Raw genomic sequence first — 15917 nt, forward strand, 5'->3', positions numbered from 1 at the left:
AATCAATGGCACTGAAAGAGGTATATGTATATGGATAATATAGATTTTTTTAGAAATATTTTAAAATTAATAAAATAGATTATTTTTATTGTGTAATTTTTTAAAATATTATTTTTTAATTTTTTTAAAAATATGGTGTAGTTATATTTTAATTATTTTCAAAAAATTTGTATTCAAAAAAATTTAATATTTTAATACAGTAAAATAAAATAAAACTTTAACAACTTGAATTTGATAAAAAAATAAAATATATATAAATATTTTTATTGTTTTTCCTAGATAACATGCATTGTACAAAAATAGGATACACAGGGCCCATACTTATTAATGGGCCCATGTCCATGAATCTGAGTCATCCTCACCTGAGTGAGACTGAGACTTTAACATGGACCCCACATCAAACCATTGTATAAATGCCACGTCAATCACCTAGCCCTTCTTCCTTTTTAATTTCTTAAATCACCATCAGATACAAAAACTCTCTCCTCTCTCTCTCTCTAAAACTGTGTCATATCGGAAATATTAGCTCTTTCTTAATCCCCATTTTAATGAGAACACTTGGTTTAACCCAAATTTTGCATGAAAACTCAAAACAAAAACAAAAAACAAAAAAATCACTCTAATAATTCCCCAAAATCCCACCTTTCTCATCGTCGTCATCATCATTATCTGATTCCATTAAGATCTCACTGCTTTCACTTTCTCACTCACTAAAACAAAATCCAAAAAATAATTTAAAAGAAAAACAGCAGAACAATTCTTTTGCAAGAAAATGAGGTGGGAAAGGCTCCAACAACAGCAACAGAGTAGTAATATTAATAATGGGCCAGGAAAGAGGTGGGGACATACCTGTAATTCTGTTAAAGGAGGAAGATTTCTATATGTTTTTGGTGGATATGGTAAAGATAACTGTCAAACTAACCAAGTTCATGTCTTTGACACTGGTGCGTCTCTTTTATTCCTCTTCTTTTTGGGTTTTTTCTTGAAAATAAATTTTCTTTTCTCATTTTCATTTTTGTTGTTGAAGTTCCTGTTTTCAATTCTTTTTTGTTGGCTATGATAGGGAAGCCACTGAAATTGTTCTGTTAGGGTTTTTATTTTGTTGGTTTATTTTATGTCCTTATTGTTTGGCATTAATTCTATATTAGTATGTTTGGTGCTGACTGACAAAGTTTTTGGCTTTATATTCTCTTTAAAGGGTTTTTATTGCTTATCATTTTTTTAACCCTTGACATTTTATGTCCACAGGATTGTTATTGTGTTTGTTCTTTATCGGGTTCTGTTGGGTTTATTTTTGGAATTTTTGTACTGCTTTTTTTTTTTTTAATTGTAATGTTATGAAGCTTTACTGGGACTTTGTTTAGAACTAAATTGAGGCTATTTATGGTTTTGTTATGGAATGTGGTTGAAGCGTTTGATGAGTTTTCATTCCCTGATTACCTTTGGTTTTTTGTTGACTGGCACCAATTTTTCCATTTTTTGCCCGTCGCTGGAGTATGGGTATCCTATTTAAGAATGAAAGAACTTATGATATTTTGAAATTATAATAGCTTAAAAGTGTTTAATATATTTAAGTAATGCTATGTTTATGGTATTGTTACCTTCTCTTGCTAAGTTGTTCATGGTTTAAATTTTACAACAATTTTCTTTTCTTTGGTTGGAAATAATGCATGCTTGCCTTTTGTGTTGTTGAATACTTTTGGTGATCAGCTACGCAGACTTGGAGCCAACCAGTGATAAAAGGTACACCACCCACTCCAAGGGACAGCCATAGTTGTACTACCGTTGGCGACAGTCTGTACGTCTTTGGGGGTACGGATGGGATGAACCCGCTCAAGGATCTGCATATTTTAGATACTTGTGAGTGACACCTGTATATATTTTCTGTGCTTATGATTTTCCTTCCATTGCTTTTTGGCGCTCTACTATTGAGCTGCATATTTTCAGTATCATATAATGACATTTTCTTTCTACCAAGGCAGACTGATCAAGAAAAATTGTTTGCCAAATTAATCAACTCGTGTTGTGTAACTACTCAGTTATCATGGTGCTTTTCTTTTTCTGGATTTGTTGTTTATGATCTGCTCGGTGCTGGTAGACCATGATGACTTCAGTTGATTCATTTAGTCAACACATTACATGTGTTTTCATTGTAGTATCACATACATGGATAGCTCCAGCTGTGAGAGGGGAGGGACCAGAGGCGCGGGAGGGTCATAGTGCAGCCCTTGTTGGTAAACGTCTCTTCATATTTGGTGGCTGCGGAAAATCATCAAATAATAATGATGAAGTATATTTCAATGATCTTTACATATTAAATACAGGTAACTTCAATACATATTTGGCTCAACTTTTTATTTGAAAGAATGGGTTTGATCGATATTTTTCACCTTTGGTTCTTTTATTGGCTAGTTACAATCCTTTTTTCTTTCTTTTTTGTGTGTGTGTGTGTACGGGAATAGGGTTGTGGTTGGGTTGGATGATGATATGGGGTCAAAATAAAGGATGTGATTTGACTTATCTAAATTTTTTCTGCTTTTCAATTGACCTTCTCTGGGTACAATCTGGAAGCAGTCCATTCGTAAGGCATTTTGATGTGGTTCTACATTTTAGTAAGTTGTTGACATAAATAATGAAGATTTTTTAATTCCTTTTCCCTATGCTGTGACAGAGACATTTGTGTGGAAAAAAGCAGTAACATCTGGTACCCCACCTTCTGCACGTGATAGCCATACTTGCTCATCTTGGAAGAACAAAATCATTGTGATTGGTGGTGAAGATGGACATGATTATTATTTGTCTGATGTGCACATCCTAGATGCAGGTTTTACTCATTCTTTTACACATATGATACACATCAAGAATGCACACAATATGTTAGTCTGGAGTTGCCAAGTCTAACTATTGTATTTGTTTAACTGGAATAGATATATTCCAATGAAAATTGTATTTTATTCTGTCCAAATTTTGACATTCATTTTTTCTTCAGAAACTCTTGTATGGAAGGAGCTCAACGCAACAGGCCAGAAGTTGCCACCTCGAGCTGGTCATTCCACTGTTTCTTTTGGCAAGAACTTATTTGTTTTTGGGGGTTTTACAGATGCACAAAATCTGTATGATGACCTTTATATGCTTGATGTTGGTATGTATAATACTGTTATCTATAGAATAATTTTCAGTAGCTATCCAAAACGCGCTTCCTTATCTTTTCCTGCCACCCTAATGAAATTGTTAAATACAGTTGAAGTACTTAATTTGGTAATGTCATTTAGCCACGAGATAAACTATAAGTGAGGTGAGTGCTTCACTAACTTTTCCTGGAACTAATTCAGCTGATTTCCTTTGACCACCTAACAGACGACCTATTAGAATGTGAGTCGCTGCTGCAGTGAGGTTCTTATGAACATTGGAAACTTCTTGCTTTTAGCGTTCCAGTTTAAATAGTGTTAAGACCTGTGTAGACTTCTAGTTTGGAGTTGCCAAGTCTATGCTTTCCTCCAAACAATTATTGACTTCTAGCTATCAACTCATAACATCTCACTAAGTGACTATTGAAATATGAGTTGATTGTTTGGTCTATTTATCTTTTATTGTTCTAATCATCCACACTCCATTGTATTTTGCAGATACTGGGGTATGGACAAAAATAATGACTGCCGGAATTGGACCTTCTGCAAGATTTTCTGTGGCTGGGGATTGTTTGGATCCACAGATAGGCGGCGTACTTGTGTTCATAGGTGGTTGCAATAAGAGTCTTGAGGCACTGGACGATATGTATTACTTGTATACAGGTATAGTGCAATCTTTTCAAAATTTCCCTGAATTATAGTATCTTATCTACTCTTAGACAAGTGCTCAAAATAGCCTAGGGTTCTTTTTTTAATAGATAGCCCGATAAATTTTTTTAATTTCAGGACTTGCAAGAATACGGGATGAACTGCGGCTAGAAAAGCTTTCTTTGAGGAAGCAATTGAAGCTAAAGTGCCAAGAACAAAATCTTAATTCTCCTGTACATGATAAAGCTCTGCTTAGAATTGATACGAGTTCTGACTTCCACCATACTGTGCCAACTTATGTCCAACCAAGTACGAACCAGATTACCATCTTTTTTCTGAGTGATTAATTGTAGTTTTATATCTTCAACTGAAGTTGGTGTGCAAACGCTACTAACGGATCGAGGATTAATAAAGGTGTCCTCTCACCAGTATGGTAATGAGAGTGCACTGGTACTATATCATAACTCATGCTGATGATCATTTCATTACATCAAACCACCAGCCTCTAGTTCTAAAAGATGGATGGTTTGCATTTGTGCCCTTAAAGATGTGCAGAAACAAGGAAGTTGTAGGACACATAAATTTGTGCATACCACCTTGATGCTGTTTTCATACATTCATGTCTCTTTATTCACCAATGGTCTCTTACTTTGAATAAGCTAAGAACACTTGGTTGATACAGGGGTCACATGTTTGATTCAACCGATATCCATTGGTTGCATTGTCACAGTGGCGTAAAATATATTATAAATGAAAAGAGATATGAACTGTATTCCCAAAGAATTAATATTTTATTTGCAGGCAGAGAGAATTTGCGGTTGAATCAAGTGCAGCTTCATCAAGGGAAGAAGACCTTTCAAGCCAAAGTTACCGAATGTTTCCCACATGGATATACTATTGAAACCATTATAGATGGAAAGCCTCTACATGGAATTTTGTTTGCCAACAAGCCAATCTCCTCCCCAATGGCTAGTCAAAGTAATTCTAGGTGAGAAAATGGTAAAATTTCTTTGTTTGCTAATTATCAATCACTTGTAAAAAAAAAATGTCAATCACTGACTGCTTTTCCATTTGACTTATCGTTATCTTATATTACTGTATCAGGAAAAGGGTCAGTGCAGAAATTGGCCCTTTGTTGAATAGTGACCACAACAACAAATCAAAAACGTCCAAAGCCCTTAAGCAGGATGGAGTAGATCATTTGCAACCAGACAATGTTCATGGAAAGGAAACCTTGATGCATGAATCCAAACCAGAAGCTGATGCAAAGAATCTACCTTCTGATGTTTCTCAGCTCTATGAGGTATAATTATTTATTACATTAGTAATAGTCGGTTCAAACATCAAATGAAAAACTATATTTTCATTTTTATGTGCATTGACATATTGGTTGTATGTTTTGCATTTTCTGCAGGTCCCTTCAAACCTAGAACCATCTGTAGCTCCTCTGAATTTAAATGATGATATGATAAGTGATGCACCAAACTCTGATACTGGATTTGCAAAGGAGTTTTTTACCCCAGCCAAGGAATCTATCACTTTGTCTATAAAGCAAGGTAAGGACCATTCAGTTTGTGACCAGTTAGAGGTGGGAAAATCTGACCAACCTAAACCAAAGTATGACAGTTTTTGTTAGATCAGAGAATTGCAGACGTTTTACAAACGTTTTTAGAGTTTATTGTGGGGGATGGAAATGAGTTATGATGATCTCAGTTTCATATATATATGACATGGTAAAGCTAGATGCTAACAGGGGCATTAAGCTCTCATGATAGATGGATAGTTTTATGCTTTTTTCAAGGAAAAATCTCAATCGGGTGATGGAGCGATGAAAAATTGGATTTGGATTGTATTATACTTTCCAGTGCTCAAAATGCTTATATTTGCTATTTAGTGCTAATTTATGCTTTCGTGAAATTTTATTTTTGATCTTCAGTAAGCTGCTTTAAAATTAAATCCTTGCATGATTTTGTGTCCAGTGAATCTTATATAAGTTTTTTGATCATCATATGGGTGGTTTCTGTGGAGTTGAGCTAATTGAAATTTTGCATCCATTTGTAGGACTCGTTTTGCTGAGTTATATTTCTAGCTCTTAGTCTCTGTTTGTGGTTGGGGGGAAACAAATTTGTGGGTCCTGTGTCCCATTTTTCTGTTCCACCATTTTCATAACATTGTGTGATATTGTATTGCCTATAATCTATCCACTTTAAGTATATACTAAGCAATCAGGGAGGGAGATTTGTTCCTAGTATATCCATCTTTTATGTGCTTGCTACTGGTTGCTGTTTACAGATAACAGGATATTAACTGCTGGAGTAGGCAACGAACCGGCGAAATCGCTTTGATTGGAGGAAATTAACCTTTTCTGGAATAGCTGGATGATAACCACCTGCCTCTGTACATTAGTGACTTTGAAGGTGGTCATAGATGCATTTAACTGGTGACACACAGATTCTGCTCTGCTAACTGGTGTGATCTGCCACCTACTAGTTGTTACTTATTTCTTTCTCCACAACTAATAGTCTCTTCTTTTTTTCAATTTAAACATTAGCTGTCCTGCTAGCCTGATTGACTATAGTTATATTTAGCAGTTTTTGGTTTATTTTGAAACTGACTACTTACGACAATGATGAGGAAAGAGGTTGCCTATCAGAAATTGGAGACTCCAATGGGTTATCTTTTTCTGTGACAGAGTTTTGTTCTCGGAGTATCTCAAGTAGGCTACTCTTATGCTTCAAGAGGGTTTGTTCTTTCTTAGGTTATAGCTTCACAGACACGGCACAATACTTTCACTCCCTCTGTTTCTTTTATTTTCTTTGTATTTCTTTCTCTGAAAACAAGTAAATTTGTGGGATATCAATTTTTATAGCTGTGCCGATGTTTGTTATTTTCACACTTCTCTTTCTTGTGGATAACTTGGTCAGTAGTTGACAAGGAAGACAATGGTTAAAAATAGAAAGTGCCTGCCTTTCCAACAAAAACATATTTAAGGTTTTCATATGATGCTAATTTATGGCTTCAAATAAAATTCATGTGAATAGGAGGGGTATGAATATCCCTGATCTAGCGAATTTTATAAAAATAATAGCCTTGATTTTCTTTGTTCTGTGATGCTTGCGTTCAATCACTGAATCTCTTCTAATGGCAACTTCATATTAAGTCATTCAGAATTTAATGTAACGATGTTAAGCTTGATTCTAATGCTATGTCAATTTATTCACCTTCAGATTGGTTTACATTGCAAGCAAATTAGACATGGATTAACTCAAAGTTTTGATGTTGTTTGGATAAGGAGAAATCAAAGGAAAGGAAAGTATAAGTGAAACAAAGACAGAAAATCTCGTCTAAACGATAGGCTTAGTTTTATGAATGCCAATATTTCCCCATTTAGAGGAGTGGGTGTTCAGCCAAGAATTCTAGAGAGGAGATTTTAGCCTCCTTTGTGAAGGAAAATGCCAAATAAATGGTTGAAGGTTGACGTGAAAAATAACAGTGATAACAAAAATCTGTTGGCCTATGATTTAAAAACTTTGTCCTTTTGCAGATCATCCTCTTGTTCAGTTTGGTAAGCAGAAAATCAAAAAACCATTTCTGTTCCAAACTTCGGGTGAGTGTGATAGAGAGAGAAATAGACAAAAAGCAGCAGGAACAGCAGTAGAACAAAGGAAATAATGGTATTCGTAAATGAATTAGTAAAAGGGAAAACCATCCATAATAACATCCTGCGCAATCTTTAGGGAAAGACAACGATCATGCACCTATCTCAAGTTAGCAATCCAAAGGCCCCAAACAATATGATGGGAGAGACATGATGTGAAATGATTAATGAACTTTGTTCCATCGATGGCATGTAGTTGCTAGCTTCAGTAAACAGAATGTTCATGCATTCAGACCTTTTTTGAATTCATAAAGTTGTAAAAGGCAACAAGAAGCCTAGTTAAGACAGTTATATATTAAGTAATGGATTAATTGTTTCCATCTGTCTAACACATCAAAATACCATTTGCCATCAAATTCAACAGCCCTCTAGCGACAGCTCCAGCACCTATTGCCATATGATGTTTCATTTCCCACTTCCACCAAACAGGTAGTCCAGCGAAGACCCGCCACCAGGGGCTGCATGGACCTTTGTTGTAGGCCGGTCCTGTATAGAGAGAATTTACACAGAATCATAAACTTAAAGCAAAGTATCATCCAATAATCTGCATTCAAACAAATTGAAAGAATACATATTCTTTCGATGTACACCTATACCCGCCACATTATACAGGTGACTGAAACTAAATGTGCCAAAAGTAAATTCCTGAACAAGATGATAGACTTTGTTCTCAGGGAAACAGAAAAAATAACTTCTGAGGAAAAGATCACCAATCCAGGTGCCTTGCCAGCATCATATGTGTTGAGTTCATGCCAAGAACAGCAGAAGTTATCTCCTCTTCAATCCTCAAGACACCTCATTTAGGGTTTAGCCACTGGAGTTATGGATATATCCAGAATAGCTATTTGCTATGTAGTGTCCCTCCCCATTGAGATGCAGGGAGATGGTTCTCCATCTTATCCCTCTACATCACTTTTTTTTATACTCAAAAACCACAAACTAATGGCAGATATTCAAGACTTGAATTTGGAAAGCAAGTACAATCTTTAGGAAAGCAAACACTCGCCTAAAGCTAACCCCACTAGAAGTGTCATCTACATTTGACAAAAATGTTGAAATGATGTCTGGCTTGCATAAACAGCATTTCGCAGAAAAAACAATGACATTCTTATTACTAAATTATCCACAATGATCAGAATGTCTCACATGGAAGGGCTTTTCAAGAATTCTCTTACCAAGATGTTGTGCCAGATAACAGCACAACTTTTATAAGAATCAAATGTTGAACAGAGTGTCAACAAAGTAAACTTCAAGGGTGTCCAAATAAATGAATAGGGTAACTACATATTACAACCTTCATGACCATCTAGAAGTTGCCGAAAAGTAACGCCAAGGGGATCAATCATAAAAGATTTTCAGTTCCAATAGGTTGCTTGCTGACTAATTTTATGCATCCTGTTCCTATGCATCCCATTAATAGGATTTCCATGAAATGAACTCTGATGTCTGACATGAAAAATGAGAACATCAACATGCCACTAAAATCCAATGGCAGTATACATGCGCATAATCATCTATTATCAACATTTTTATTTAGAAACAAATCAAGCTCAAGCTTTCCACAAAAACATAATAAGACGTTTTTTCCAAACAGTCTATATCTTGTTAGGAAGACTGTGAGATGCTACTGTACTTTGCCTTTTCCTATATTAGTTTTAGATACTTAGGCAAAATATTGCAAAAAAATTATGTGAAAGAACATTACAGTGAGAAAGTTGCCACAGTTCTGGCCATCAGCACGGAAATAGTTGTTTGTAGCAGTAGCTGGTACACCAGCTGGAATCTGCTTGTTGACCTCCGCAGGAGAAGCGGGCTTCTGAGCAGGTGCATTGCTTGCAACAGGTCCTGTGTTCTGAGAAGCAGGAACAGGAGCGGGAGCAGCTTCAACAGTATTATTATTAGTGGGTTTTGGAGCCTCTCCACTTCCAAAGAGGTATCCCAAAGAACTCTGTCCTCCACCACTGCTAACTCCACGACCCATTATCTTAATCTGAGCTGTTGTATTGATAAAACCGAGGGTCTGTAAATGTTACCATCAAACAATCAGTTATTAGAAAAAAACTAGAACAAACAGTTCCTGAAAATATTTTACATAGAATATTTTAACTTCTGTAGCAAAGGAGAAGCATAAACCATGAAACTAGAAACCCAGATGAAGAAAAATATTTAATAAGCATTTAACCCAAAAAAAAAAAAAAATTAAATGAGGAACAAAGAAAAAAAGCAAAAATACAAATGGGGAACTTTCAAACAAGGATGCATGCATAATCCAGATGCATGGTTATATCTGGCACTCTAGCTATTAACAATTACAATCACAAATAACATTCACTATAAGGCATTATCATCCAGCAATAAAAGCAACATCATTCTAAAGCAACACAATTATAAAACAGAAAACAATAACATAACATTAACAATTCCCACGTTAACCAAACAGTCATCATTTTCACACATTCTAACTTCTAAAAATGTAATGTTACTTCCACAAAATTTAAGCTCTCTATGTACGAGCATCAACCATAAATAAAACGTTAAATGATAAAATCTGAAAGATCCAAATGAAATGTGGCTTAAGAGATAAACATCACATACAACAGACACTGGTCAAGAAAATTATAGTCTGTTTGGTTGCTGTGAAAACAGAGGTAATTTAAAAACCAGAAATTGAAGAAAATTCTGTTGGTTTAGTTATATACCAAAATTTTCCCAAGAACCAAACAGGAAATGGAGATAATTAAGGGAAAGGGAGAGTCTCGCACTGACCTGCAAATGGTTCTTCGGATCAGATCTGAAGCCGAAGCATGTGAGGGACTAATAAAGGACTTTTAAATCTTTAAATTCAGAAATGGAGGTGGGTCCCAAAATAGGATATTTTGTATTGTATAATTTCAAACTTTTAACATTAAAAAATTCCAAATGATTCCTTTTTAAAAATGAAAAAAGGAAAATCACTGTGAGATCATGAGTCCGGATAGGTAGCAGCGGTGATAAGAAAATCCAAAAGAAACCCAGAAATAGATCCAAAACTGAAAAATTAAATCAATAAAATAAATTGATTTGCTTAAGTTTTAATTTTTTTTGGAAAATTCCAATTTTAGGTTTTGATCAAAAGATCATTAGTTCAGCTAACCGTCTAAATATAATACACATAATATATAATTTTAAATATATATAATATTTATTATTATGATCATCCAGTATATTAATATTTATACTTATTAAATATTTCATATTAATTTATACATATAATTATTATATTGGTAAATAAATTAGAAGTAATCGCTATTATACTAGTTATTTTCTTATATACAAAAATATTTTTTTACTTTTCTATTTTATATTTGAAAATAAAAAAAAATTCATTAGAATTTTTATTAAATAAGCCTCAATTATGTTTGATTTTATATTATTTGTCCCATGTAGTATACAAATTGCCTCTTATCGTTTATTTATTATACTAATTTTTTTAATTTGTATATAAAAATTAATTTTAGTGTCTGTATAGAAATAATTAATTAATATTTTTTAATTACTTTAATTTTTAATATAATTAAAATTTTAAATATCTTAAAAATATTTATATTAGTTAAAATACTAAAAATTTATATAAATTAATTTTAAATTGTTAAGATAAAATTAAATAGTATTATTATTATCAATTTTGTTCCAATAAAATTGTGACTTTGGTAAAAAGTTTAAGGATCAAAATTATATTTTTTATTAATTTAAGTTTTTAATTATATTTGATTTTCAAAATGTAAGAAAATTTTAGTATAGTAAATAAAATATAAGGCACAAATTGTTTATCACAAAAAATCAGGGAGTAAATAGTATAAAACTAAACCTAATTAATGATTTTCTAATAAAATTCTAACATAAGAGATTTTTAGTATAAAATTATAAAATATAAAGATGGCAAAATATATTTTTTAAATGTCAGAGGGTAATTAATATAATATAAAAAAAAAGACATGAGACAAATAGTAATTACCCTATAAAAATAGACGACATGGCAACAAGCTGACTGGTTCCAGTTTCAGTTGGTTCCAACTATATTTTAACAAATAAATTATTTAGAATAAGTTTTTTCATTTTACGAGTTAAAATTAAAATTATTAGTTCCAATTCCACCTAAAATGAAGTCGATATTAAACAAATTTTCTAGTTCTGATTCGATTCTAGTATGTTTTAACAAATCCGATATTTTATCTAATTTATAAAATATTAATTTAAATATTTAAAACTGAAATAAGTAATATAAAAATCTATAAAATGTAAAAAAATAAAAAAAAATCACACCTAAGCTCTAGTTTCTTGACAATATAAAATATACATGACTAAATATAATTAATTATTTATTACTAATTAGATTTTAATTAAAATATAAAATTAATTACTTGATTAATTTTAATATTTTTATTAAAATAAAACATATTTTTTCTTTTCTAAATTGGTTGTAAGTAGAAATAATAAAATATTATAAAATATTAATTTTTTATAATTAATAAATAAAAATTAGTAAAAAAGTTAAATAAATATAAACTTTAAATCAAATAAATAAAAATCAAAATAGTTAAATTATAGAAAAAATATAAAACTTAGAATTTGCTACAAAAGCCGGGTAACAGGAATATTCCTGCGTATGAGGACATAGTGAGTTATTGATGTGAGATGAGTCCAGAAAAAGGGGAGTTCCAGTTATAATCTAGAAATGATTCATATATATATTTTACAGAGACGTGAAATCAAAGTGGGTGATAAAGTCGCTGGAAGACATGGAAATAAAGTGCGATAAATTTCAGCATCTCTTACCAGTGGCATTGTTTCTTAAAATAGTGGGCAAATGTGTATGGATCATTATAGAATCGAAGAGGGAGAATTTTGTGAGGCAATCTTCATTTTCGATTTTTGTGACTTGACTAAGGAATGGGTAATGGAACGATACATATGACTTTCTTCCAACATATATACGGTTGGGCAACCTTCCATTGCTGTGGCCGGCCATTCCCTGTTAGCTATTTCAGCAACTATCTTTTAATTTTAAAACCAAACACTATTATCTCTTCCTTTCGGGAGATAGAAAGGACCCACTTAATTAATACTTTCTTTGTTTGAGAATGATGTTGGAAGAAAGAAACGCGACTCTTATGATCCTTCGACATTATTGAAGGAGGGGTCTCGACCTGAAGCCTTGAAATAGAGTCTCATCCGCCTTCTCGGCTCCACACGCCCTTACTAGTAAAGGCTCCCATTGGGAGAAGCAGAAATTGAATTACATTATTTCTTTCAATATTATAGAGTCCCACCTTTGTATTGTAGCTAGGTTAAAAAAACCAAAGGATCTAATACAACAATGCTTGCATCTAACCGTTTTGATCATTTGGCACAATTCATTTAGTAGATCCTTTTATTAAGAGGCCCCTTATTAGTAAGTTTAGATCGAACCTATTCCACTTTTACAGTGCGATGATTGGCTGTTCATGGACTAACTGTACCTACTCTTTCTTTTTTGGGGTCAATATCAACAATGCAGTTCATCCAATGAGGTGAGTTGTATAACAAGTCTTAATATGTTGGTTTCTTTTGAGTCCATATGTGTTAGCTGCACCCGATCTGTTTACTTACTTACTCTTACGCTGCAAGTTTTAAGTGCTTTTGCCTTCTCGCCAGTTGCAGAAAAAATCCTTATCCGAGCAAATAAGAATTCACACTCTCACCTTGAAAATTAGCTATAACTTGCTTCCAAGTCCAAGCACTAGCAGTAGAAGCTAGTCGCCGGAAGTGAACTTCCACTTTTTTCTATTGATTTTTTGCCTCCCTTATGTCCTTGAATGAAAGGTAAATATGTCCTTGAATGAAAGCCTTTACCGTAAGTCCTTGTCCTTTCAAGCTAGTAAAGTGTCACGACCCCACCCGTGGGCCCGTGACCGGCACTAGGGAATGGGTAGGCTTAAGGCCACCGAAATCCGTAGTAAGCCTGACACTCACTGATTTAAACAAATCTCATCTCAAATTAATATTATTAAAACCACAAATTATCTTAATAGTTACACTTTACAAAATTTAATCGGTCTGCCAGAAGAACTAGGCGAGACCTGAAACTCAGAAAATTTACAACTGATACATTTACTATTATTACTGCGGAGAATCTAAGATTTACCAATTTACATACCAAATCAAATACATCACCCGATGATGAAGGAGTCAGATTCTTTGAATAAGAGTCGCGGAGAACTAACGTCCAAATCAAAATAAAAATGAGACTCGGCCTAGAGTGAGTTAAAATCAAATAATCTAGGGACTATTGCTTCTTCTGAGAAAACATAGATTATTCAAATCAGTATATCAAACCATACTATAATCATACCCTACTATTTCCTTCACATAAAATATTAATCATTCGAATCAATATATCAACCATGCACGTAAATACAATCCATATTATAATCATACCATAATAAATAAATAAATGAATAAATAAAAATATATTTTTATTTTTACGGGACGAGTGGCTCAAGAGAACCCTAACCCCAATTCTAATAGCCTTTCGGCTCTCTTAATCCAACAAGTCCGGGCGCCCGGAGAGCAAGCTCGATCGGGGTCCTTACCTCCGACTGAACACTTGAATTCCAAATAAGCCGGCGCCCAGAGAGCATCGCTCGATCAGGGACCTTAACTCCGGCAATCAATCGAACTCGGCCAGAGCAATGCTCGATCGGGCGACAAATCCATAATAATCTTATATCCATGATCATTGGTCGATGTAACCCATCAAAGGCATGTTCTACAAGCCACATTTCCCAAATCGCAATTACCACATTTAATAAATATCATTATCCGATGAACTCATCCAACACATATCGGAAATAAAGATTAAAGATTTAAGATAAAACAACGTGTAATTTGTGAGGGAAAAATAATAACGTTTGTCTTATTATAACATACTAATAATAATATTTATATTATTTCAAATATTAATAATCAAGTGAAATCATTTATCTTGCGATACTAATAATCATATTAAGCACAAATTCTAAATAGCATATTAAAATCGGACCAAAGAATAGCGAAAGATTAAATGACTTTAACTCGCGGGATTGGGGCGACCTCCTAGCTCGCTCCGGTGCCTCGGTTGGGCGAGCCAGACAGATCATCTAATCACGGAAAACAATTTATCAATACCGAGATAATCGATCATTAATCCTAGGTCTAGACTCCTGGGACGACTGTCTAGAATCTCGACTCGGGAGAATTCTAGAACATCCCGTGAACCTCCCTACAACACGAACATTACCTCCCGTAAAAACGGGTCCAGGACTGCCGGAAGGACACTTCCAATATCCAACAATTTAAACAACGGGAGTCGGGTCCCCAAACTTCACTATTTCTCGACCCCGCCATACAGCACAAAATACGAGGCAGACAAACTGACAGACAAATATTTATGACTCACAAATATCATCAAGTACTCAATATAATCCAATAGACACAATTAAACCAAGAATTTCTAAAATTAACGGGCCAAAGATAATTACCGAGACGCTCGATCGCTCGGTCGACTTCACGGAGTCCGATCGACGATCCGAACACACCATCGGACTCACAACGACGTACCGATGACGATCCGCTTGGATTTTCCGATCGACACCGATCATCCGGGAGAGATTTGCGAACGATCTCGACCGTCGATTCGCAAACGAAGCCCGATTGCCACGAAACCAGTGCCATCGCGAAGCTTGAGGCGGAGGAGAGTCGGGATATGTCCTCCGATCATCCATCCTCTGCCGGGAGCTCACGGAAAAGCCCAAAACGGCCGCCACCATTATCTCTCTCCACCGGATCTTCCGTCTCCGGCCACCACAGCGCCGCCGCCGCTAAAGAAAGCTCGCCGTAGAGAGCCGATCGCCACCTAACTCGCCAACAACGGAAGGAACACGCCTGAAGCCGCCGCCACAGCGATTCTCGCTACTCAGCCCACGCCCGACGGCCGCCACCGACGACGCACGCCGCCGCCTTCCTCCCCTTCTTCTTCGGCCATCGCCCTCTCTCTCTCTCTCCCGATCTACTTTCTCTATCCCCGATTTCTTTCCCTTCAATATCGACATTTGACCCCTGAACTTTTCCTTATTACAATTGGGTCCCTCAACTTGCTTAATTACTTACAATTTCATCCTGCATAATTCCAATTTGACCCCCAAACTTCTTTTTAGCCTTTCAATTAAGCCCCTAGCTATTTAATTTGGGCCAAATCCGAATTATTGAAAATACACAATTACAAAAATACCCCTGACCGACATATTTATTTACAAAAATACCAAGCTCACAAATTTCCATTAAAACCCCATAAAAATAACATTATACTTTCAATCCTTATTCCAAAATAAATTTCCAATTTAGTCCTAACACATAATTAAATTAAATAATCAATTTCCAACTTAAAATTTAATACTACTAATCAATTATAATACCAATTTTCCCAA

At 34.5% G+C, this 15917-nt stretch overlaps 2 protein-coding genes across 4 annotated transcripts; one reads left to right on the plus strand and one right to left on the minus strand.

The window, feature by feature from the left end:
• The first annotated feature begins 338 nt into the window (after positions 1–338).
• On the plus strand, positions 339–6669 carry LOC8284411 (RING finger protein B). 2 transcript variants are annotated; one of them, XM_015716584.3, is made up of 11 exons: positions 342–944; positions 1711–1860; positions 2157–2324; positions 2672–2824; positions 2990–3142; positions 3627–3791; positions 3915–4085; positions 4578–4764; positions 4881–5079; positions 5191–5332; positions 6069–6669. In XM_015716584.3, exons 1-11 carry the CDS (start codon positions 773–775, stop codon positions 6119–6121), a joined length of 1713 nt encoding a protein of 570 aa, XP_015572070.1. In that variant the 5' UTR covers positions 342–772; the 3' UTR covers positions 6122–6669. The 2 variants fall into 2 exon arrangements, with proteins under 2 accessions (XP_048228870.1, XP_015572070.1); XM_048372913.1 differs by lacking the exon at positions 6069–6669 and having other exon boundaries at positions 339–944; positions 5191–6062.
• Positions 6670–7643: 974 nt separating this feature from the next.
• Positions 7644–10372, minus strand: LOC8284412 (protein SPIRAL1-like 1). 2 transcript variants are annotated; one of them, XM_002514591.4, is made up of 3 exons: positions 10201–10372; positions 9140–9454; positions 7644–7920 (listed from the first exon to the last, which is right to left on the minus strand). In XM_002514591.4, exons 2-3 carry the CDS (start codon positions 9413–9415, stop codon positions 7840–7842), a joined length of 357 nt encoding a protein of 118 aa, XP_002514637.1. In that variant the 5' UTR covers positions 9416–9454; positions 10201–10372; the 3' UTR covers positions 7644–7839. The 2 variants fall into 2 exon arrangements, with proteins under 2 accessions (XP_002514637.1, XP_015572097.1); XM_015716611.3 differs by having other exon boundaries at positions 10134–10222.
• Positions 10373–15917: the final 5545 nt, after the last annotated feature.

This window comes from Ricinus communis, chromosome 4 (assembly GCF_019578655.1).
Source record: "Ricinus communis isolate WT05 ecotype wild-type chromosome 4, ASM1957865v1, whole genome shotgun sequence".
In the NCBI taxonomy this organism is placed as follows: domain Eukaryota; kingdom Viridiplantae; phylum Streptophyta; class Magnoliopsida; order Malpighiales; family Euphorbiaceae; genus Ricinus; species Ricinus communis.